This window comes from Sycon ciliatum, chromosome 4, assembly GCF_964019385.1.
Source record: "Sycon ciliatum chromosome 4, ocSycCili1.1, whole genome shotgun sequence".
NCBI lineage: Eukaryota > Metazoa > Porifera > Calcarea > Leucosolenida > Sycettidae > Sycon > Sycon ciliatum.
Window position 1 is genome coordinate 7,756,129 of NC_088646.1, and position 8,457 is coordinate 7,764,585.

An 8,457-nucleotide genomic window follows, 5' to 3' on the forward strand; every position below is an offset into this window, starting at 1 on the left:
TATATTCCATCGTTTGTTCGAAATGGAACTGGACATACTAAATAGGTACCATTATTTTCATACTAGTAAGAATATTACGCCCGCGTGAAAATAGAGCATTTGATTGATAGGCTAGGAAAGCTTGTGGAAATTATCCCCATTTCAACCCCCTCAAACTTATGAATAAACTATTTACTAGTAAGTAATAACAAACAAGGCCGGGCGAGGCAGCTTGGAGCAGAGTGTGTTCAATGCACAAATGTGCAGTGCAGAGCAGTGATTGCCAAATGCCGCTGTCTGCTGATCGCTGAAATGCGTGAAACTTGAAGTTACAGCCACGCAGCCTTTCGCCTCCTTTCTATGTGTGTTCTGCAAGCAGTAAGCATTACTAATAATATTGACAATCAAGATCAACTTGAGAAAGATTGTATGCATATGCGGAATGAGTGTAGGTCAAGTGGTACGAGCGCTCAGCAGCTGTGAAATTACGGAGAGTGAGCTCCAACCAAAGAAAGCTGACACGGTGTTCACCGCTACTGTTCATCAGGAGTACGGGCGCAATATGCAGCTCTGTGTGCAGCTATAACAGTCATCAGTACTGAGGTAGACACGGAAGTACGTGCCAAAGAGAGCAACTCCCATCCCTCAAAGCATGCCCGCAGCTTGTATGAGATGGGACTGGAGACAGTGGAGGGCAGCATGCATGTACATGTAGGCAACTTGGGTAGCAGGTGACAGTGTACATGTGAGCTATGTGTGCCGTAGACTCACAGTGGGAACATGTGACATACAGCAGGATCATGTGACTCACCATAAGTACATGTGACAGCACATGGTGATTTGGTCCGCTGGTACCCTGAAAGATCCATATCCGAGATCACGCTCAGCGGATCCGTTTCGAATAAACACACGACGCCGTGGTAGCTGTCCTGCAGCTGCCAAGCCAGGATCAGAGTGTGTGTACTGTGTGCTATGCTGTTTTCCTTCCCAGTGCTGACCCGTCCACACGGTGGGCTGTACAGCAAGCTATGATATTACCCAGACAACAGCCACCCCACGCTCCGATAATGCAGGGACATGGCCAGACCTGGAGGCACATGCACAAGCATGCACCCACACACACACACACACACACACACACACACGCGCGTGCGCACCCACACCCACGCACGCACCCACACCGACACACACACACACAAACACACACACACACACACATGTGTGAGTACAAAATTACAAATACCCACATACACAAACAAATACACATGCCAACATATTTGAAGGGAGAAAGACAGGAGGGGAAATGAAAAGAGGCAGGGTGAAAACAGCTGTACAACACGGGGTCAGCGCAAGTACCTTGTCACTAATCAGTTATTTCCTTACAACTGCTAGACGGGGAAAATGGGATTTCTGATCATTGCGGAAAGCTACAAGATACACACATGTTTTGTGAATGCTGGATTAGGTTACTTGAACACTTTGGCTCAAAGTGTGCAGAGTGCATCTAGCCTGAGTCCTGTTGAATATTGCCACCGTGCAGCCTGACACAACAGATAACAACAGATATAGGAGGACACCTCATGCTTACCTGCCATTGCCGATCCCAGTCCAGCGGGATGACCACAGCGGATGCATACACACCGGTCGCAACACCAGCACATTGGCACAGCATCTGCCATTCTCGCACACTGGTGGTCACAGAGCAGTGTACAGACAAAACAAGCAGCAACGTCAGCCATGCTCAAATCTCAAACTGCCAGTAAGAAGTTAGTCCCCGCCAGCAGCCGGGAATGCTTGACAAGCCAGATGGAAGATTACTAAAACTTGATGAGTGGAAGCAAAGTGCACCATAGAGGATGTGTTCCACTAAGTTCAATTCATGCACCTATTCCCAACTCAATCTCAATATTATTCGGTACAAGTACTGTACGCTGGAAAAGGAGACTGATTCTGAACAGGTGCTACTAAGCAAAGCCGATATGATAAGAGTTCAACACCCTACAATGCAATGACTGTGAGAGATAGCATGGTGCTGTGAAATCCATCTGGTACACGTCATGTGCTTGACCTTACTGACCTGTAGTGATCACGGCTCAGCAGACTCAAACTCTCATAAACCTTGAAACCAGTCAAACTGCTGAGTGGCACAGCCGTCAGCGAAGAGGCCAGTGCTGAGATACTGGCTGTGTACGTCGCATTCCTGCAACAGACAATGTAGAGACAGGAATGTATGGGTAAAACAAGCCGTACCTGCCCTAAACTGACCTTTTCACTAGTCCAATCTGAATACAACCTTGATCTGGTCAGCAGTGTTGGGGAAATCATGGAGTGAGAACCCTGAAAGATGTTTTTGTTCAAATCTGGTCATTCCTCAGTGGTTATGCAATATGATTGCCAGTATGCATGCACGTGCACACAAAAGAGCGTACGTGCATGCTGCCCCCCCCCCCCCCCTCACACACACACAAACATCTGCTATGGTATTCCTATCACTACTCTTCGGCATGTTTGTTCAACTGACTGCAGGGTACAGGCATACATGGACAGATGACAACTCTACCACGAATCAAAGCAGATAAGTTATAGTCACAAGTTCGACTCACAACAAAATAGTCAGCTCCCTCTGTGGGAGCATTGCACTACTAGTACTAGAAAGCAATCTGTCAGCTGGACTTACTCTATGAGAGCAGCACCGAATAGCACAAACACCACATGCCATATCACAGCGCCGACAATCCAGCCTCCGACAGCACTGGCCAGCGCAGGCAGAAACTTCTCAGCCTGAAGAAATCAGTCAGAAAGAAGGCCAGATAGGCTGACAGCGAGCCGCGGTCACAGTAGGAATGCAGGACATGAACACACACACACACACACACACACACACACACACACACACACACACACACACACACACACACACACACACACACACACACACACACACACACACTCATGCATGGGTATGCTTCCTCTTGCTAGCAGCCATTCTCAAGCTGGGACAGATTGCCCTCGGCGGGTTGCTAGTAATTGGAACAAAGAAATAACCATTTCAGCTGCAACAAGGGTATTCGTCGACACGACGTTAAGTCACATGTGCTTGAGCGCTTTGAGTGTCGCGTCTGTGACAATAAGCCTTATGCACATTGTACAGAGCCTAGCCTACTTATAGGAGATGTGGCACGATTCATGACCCACAGCAAGAATGCAGCAATGCCTGTACCTACCGGTATGGTGAAGTAACAATAAAGATAACATCTACCCCAAATCCCGTAGACCCGGTTGGGTGTTATAATATATTATGTACATGACCCTATTGTGTTTACTGCTATTTTCACTACATGTTGTGCCCGGAAGGCATTTCATTCGAAGACTTTTCTTCAGAAATAATATCTAGCTCAGGGAATAATTTAACCGGTATCGCATCGCAGTTTGCTACACAATTCTTCTGAGGTGCGAAGCAACTTCCCCCCCCCCCCCCCCCAGAATTTGTTCGAAGATGCCCTGAAGGATCTGCAGGTGCCACCAACTGACGTAACTGTTTCGAGTACGGTGAAGATTTCGACTCCAAAAGAGGCCGTGGAAAAATCGTTCGACGGCAGGTTTTCCAAGATGACTTCCGAAGAAATCGACGATTTGATCGACAACTCCAAAAACTCGAACACCGTGGCTACAACGAAAAAGTGGATTGCCATACTGGATGAGTACTGCCAAAAACGGCACACCCCCATCGATTTGGCGAGTGTATCGGCGGAAAAGTTGAGCTCAATTCTCAAACATGCTTACGTCGAGATTCGCCAAAAATTGACCCACAAGCCCTACAGCAAGTCCAGCCTCATCTCGTTTCGTGCTGCTGTACAATGGAAACTGTCTGATTTGAAGCGACCTATCAACAGTATTACAGACAGTGAGTTCAAATCGGCAAACCAAGCTCTTCATGCATTTTTCAAGAAGCAGAAAAGCAAAGGCGAGCTGAAAGAAACTCAACACAAGGAAGCTATATCTACATCCGACCAAGACACCCTGCAAGAGAATTTCACAAAAAAACCACACAACAGATCCCATTACCCTGGCTGAGATGAACTGGTTCGTAATTACACAGCACTTCTGTCTACGTGGTAGGGAAATGCAATCGGAACTGTGCACTTCACACAAAGCCAAGAATGATCAAGGCAGCATCAGCGCCCCTGACGAGGTGTCAGACGGACGGATAGTACATCCCACGCAAGTGTCTGCTTTTAAGCTTCTAGTGTCCAAATTACAACGAAATGACAACGGCAAAACGTGTCTCTTCCAACAGATCAAGAAGCATGCAACTGTGCAATCGCCTACTTGGTACAACGGAAAGCCTTTGGGCAAGAATGCATTGGGACATATGATGCGGAACTTGTCCCTCAAGTGTTCCCTGTCAGCTACTTAGACCAACCATTCCGTCCGCGCCACTACCATCACCGAGATGTGCAGAAAGGGAGTGTCGGCCTCAACGATCATGGGCGCGTCCAAGCACAAATGCCAGCAGAGCTTGACAAGCTACAACAGACCGTCAGAGGCGGACAAGCTCCGCAACGCTGCACTTCTGGACAGTACAAGTATATCTACCAGCTTGGTTCCTGCTCAGCCAGCACAGCCAGAACCAGTCCATCCTGAGCTTCAAGGTATCGACCTTGATCTGCTATTTCAGCCACCGGCTCCAGTTGCTTCAAGTGATTACGGCCTCGACATCGATAGTTTGATAACCAGCTGCTCGGCAGAAGAATTGAAGGCCCTCGAGACGACGCAAGGAACGCATCTCTTCAATTCCTGTTCTTACACGAAGTGCACTATCACAAACAACATCATTATCAATGTCGTAAAGAAATAAAGTAATTCTAAACCACAAATCCAATACACCACACCACCACATTGCGCTCTTGGCCGATCCAAGAGCGCAATGTGGTGGAGTGGTGTATTGGATTCTATAATGGCCGGGTCGTCGCTACTTCTTCTCTACTCTAAACCACAAACGTCGTTTTCTAGAATGTTGGAGTCAAGCATGCCATAAATGATTTACTGCGCCTCGTACTCACTCGTACGCGGGCAATACAGTCTTGATACATGACCTCACGGCTGACGCCGTTCGGTCATGTATCAGCCGGTATTGCCGGTATTCACACGTACGCGGGCAAAACCGTCTTGATACATGACCTCACGGCTGACGCCGTTTGGTCATGTATCAGCCGGTATTGCCCTTGTACCCGTGCAGTAAATCATACGTATAGCACACAATGAACACCCAACCGGGCATGTACACGCCTACGGGGTTTCATACACCTGCACATCAGGTACAGCGTGCATAAGCTGTGTTTTCTCTGCCAAATCAACCGTGCACATGACTTGAGGTGTTCCATGAACCTTTCTGAAGGACACAAAAAAAAGAATAAAAAAGAAAGCCTGGAGAACCCGGGTATCGATCCCGGTACCTCTCGCATGCTAAGCGAGCGCTCTACCATGTGAGCTAGTCCCCCTGCACAGGTAACCTAGTTTGAAAATATGTCTTTGACCCAAACCTCACAGGGCATTTCAAAACCATGATGGCAATTTCAGGCAAGGTCGTTGCGAAATTGATGCCTTCAGACTTCTCTTCATTTTCCCGGTATCAAGAGTACATAACCCCCCCCAGAGTGTGCAACGCCTGATCCAGCTCTGCATAGGGTCTTGGTCGAGCGTAGTCGGATCTTCTGATGTCATGCGTACACTTCACACCAGCGCAAGGCCGAGGCAGGGCACCGTTGTTTTTGATCCAAGAGTACCCGCGACTCCCCGGGTTCCCCTCAAATGTGTACGGTATTATGACGCAAAGATCCGATTACCCTCGACCAAGACCCTATGCAGAGCTGGATCAGGCGTTGCACACTCTGGGGGGGTGTGTACTCTTGCCAGTACCTGTATCATAAAACTGTGGGCATGCGTCTACCCATGTCAATATCTATACATATAATATTCTGCCTCTACAGTAGTATGTCATACTGTAGAGGCAGAATATTTCGTCGGTCAATAATTTCGTCCAACTCCTAAGAAAGGGAGTTCGTCCGGTTGAAAATTTCGTCCATGGATCATAATAGTGTATAGAAAAGCTGGACAAATTGACATTAGTCCGGCACTTAATTAAGTCCAAAAGTTCCTTGGACGAAAAAGACGAAATTAAAATCCAGACGAATATTTCTGCTTTAACAGTATACAGTGAAACCTGTGTAAGGCGACCACTCAAGGGACGAGAAAAAGTGGTCACCTTGGCCAGGTGGTCTTCTTATCCAGGTTCAGTGGGTCACGTGACTATATTCACAATACATGATGGGACATATCATTTTGATCAGTGTATCACACTGTACACATCTATGCTACTATGCACGACTCATGAGTCATGTGCCTGGGGGCCTCAGACCTGTCAAGTGTTGTGCATGCCCCATGTACATTCTACACTTTCTGCGCTGATGTGTAGATCCTCCATGCATGGTGCAGTGCACAGTGCAATGCGTGCAAAGCGGTCGCGGGTGGGTGGTCGTCGGCCGGTTGAGCGAGTGGTCGCCTTATCCGAGCTGTTTCGAATGTGAATGCGTCCGTGACAAGGAAAAGTGATTGCCATGGTCGAGTGGTCGCCATATCCGAGTGGTCGCCATTACAGGTTTTACTGTAACAGAGTCAACATCAGTCCTGTACAGTTGGACACAGCCGCCACTTTTTGCGGGTGTACTGGCATGATACATGGTACACAGTCCTTGAAACTGCGAGAGTTGTTTTCATGATGCCACCATGTACCACCAACACCAAATGCTGGGATTTTGCAAGGGAGCCCCGTCTGTGTCTCAGTGTATTGGAACCAGTAACCCAGGTCCAGCAACCCTTGCCCTGATTCTGAGAATCCAGCAAATGGATATAATGGTATTTTCCAGAGTATACGCCACACTCTAAACACCAGTACCGTAATTCACCCCAAAATTTCCTTATTCTACGGTGAAAACTGGGGTCGTTGCCTGCTGGATTTTGGGAAAAATCTGGCTGTGGCTTATACTCCAGTGCTGCTTATACTCCAGAAAACACGGCACTGCGTATTGCATAAAGAACCAGCCTCCACCATATCAAAGCTATTCATTTCGCAATAAAGAAATACCGTCTCAACCCTAATACAGTCGTCCCTCTCTAATCCGGCACTTGTTTATCCAGCACCCTTGCAAACCAGCACACTTGCTGGCAAAACGGATTTTTTCAGTTCATTTTCTACGCTTTAATCCGGCACTTGAATTCCGCCTCCAGCAGCGATTTTCTGCAACAAAGCACTCAAACTGTACATAATTCGATTTTCTAATCCAGCAGTTGTAAATCGCATACTGTCAGGGACCATTGTAACATACACAACAGTACATGTAACATACACTTGAGAGTATCCTATGCTAGTGCATAGAATATTCCCGGCAAGTGTATGTTAAAGACATGCATTCCACAAAGTACTTGGATTGACACAGAAAATCCCTACGTTTTGACGTACGACACAAACATGTATGTTAACATGTGGGCCGGGTTGGAGGGCAGGATTTGATAATCCAGCACCCTTGTTTATCCAGCAGAAAACGCTGTTGCAAAGGGTGCCGGATTAGAGAGGGACGACTGTAGTAATATACCAGTTACGCAGTTCAACATTTGTACAACTTGCCCTCCAAGTATTTGATGTCCTTTGACAAGAAAGCACACCCATGGGCTCTTTGATTGATACGTGCTGCTCCTTTCTTATGCATACACCGTAAAAAGTAATAGTATTATACCATGAACTGCTCGCTAGTTTGAGAGAGTTAAAACGGGATATAAAGTTTTAAATTATAGTATAAAAAACCTCCAGTCATTTGCGTGTTCTAAAAAGCAGGTAATATTTCTGGTAATCACTCATATCATATAAAAAAACCTGGTGCTATAAAAAACCTGGTGCTGTAAAAAAACCTGGTGCTATAAAAAACCACTTTTTAGGAAAATGACTGGAGGGTTTTTAATATGCTATAATTTTTTTTGCCTCGGGTTTTTATTTCCCGTAAACACTCGGGACTCTATATTCTATACATAAACCATTACTAGCATTTACCTGGCTGTTGAAGGAAATCGCGAATTGCACCAGCCCTGCAACGAGTACCTGCACTGGGAGAAGCCATGCGGCAGTGTCGATGTTCAAGCCAAAAATCCTGAACGGCAACAGTCCTGCTAGACCAGCAAATGCTAGGCTCAGTAAGCTCAGAAAGTGTACAGAACGCATATCTATCGTCGACCCTTGGCCTTGGTGGCATTGGCCAGGTCAATCAGATTTTCTTTCCTCCATTCTCCATTCATTCACCAATGATTATGCTGTCTAAAAAGGAAAACAGTCACAGTCACATGTGCACAGTGGGTCTTTTCTGTTTCGAGTCTAAAAACATTCAAAATGCCACGTGCATCAGTCTTGCCAATGCGCGTGCATACGCG

The 8,457-nt window shown here is 46.8% G+C and overlaps 1 protein-coding gene and 1 non-coding gene across 2 annotated transcripts; both read right to left on the reverse strand.

Annotated features, from left to right (window-relative positions):
- Window positions 1–32: 32 nt before the first annotated feature.
- On the reverse strand, window positions 33–8,381 carry LOC135814226 (phosphatidylinositol-glycan biosynthesis class F protein-like). The gene is made up of 5 exons (XM_065327316.1): window positions 8,084–8,381; window positions 2,657–2,760; window positions 2,057–2,179; window positions 1,568–1,667; window positions 33–1,066 (listed from the first exon to the last, which is right to left on the reverse strand). The coding sequence occupies exons 1-5, from the start codon at window positions 8,249–8,251 to the stop codon at window positions 950–952; spliced, it is 612 nt and encodes a 203-aa protein (XP_065183388.1). The 5' UTR covers window positions 8,252–8,381; the 3' UTR covers window positions 33–949.
- On the reverse strand, window positions 5,408–5,480 carry Trnaa-agc (transfer RNA alanine (anticodon AGC)). The gene has a single exon. It is a non-coding gene; the product is annotated as a tRNA-Ala (tRNA).
- Window positions 8,382–8,457: the final 76 nt, after the last annotated feature.

Bases quoted from the DNA above. Each gene is read 5' to 3' on its own strand.
- LOC135814226 (XM_065327316.1), bottom strand. From the start codon at position 8,251: ATGCGTTCTGTACACTTTCTGAGCTTACTGAGCCTAGCATTTGCTGGT. The intron at 2,761-8,083 runs GTAAATGCTAGT...TGATTTCTTCAG, and splicing joins CGATTTCCTTCAACAGCCAG to GCTGAGAAGTTTCTGCCTGC. The intron at 2,180-2,656 runs GTAAGTCCAGCT...TGTCTGTTGCAG, and splicing joins TTCGGTGCTGCTCTCATAGA to GAATGCGACGTACACAGCCA.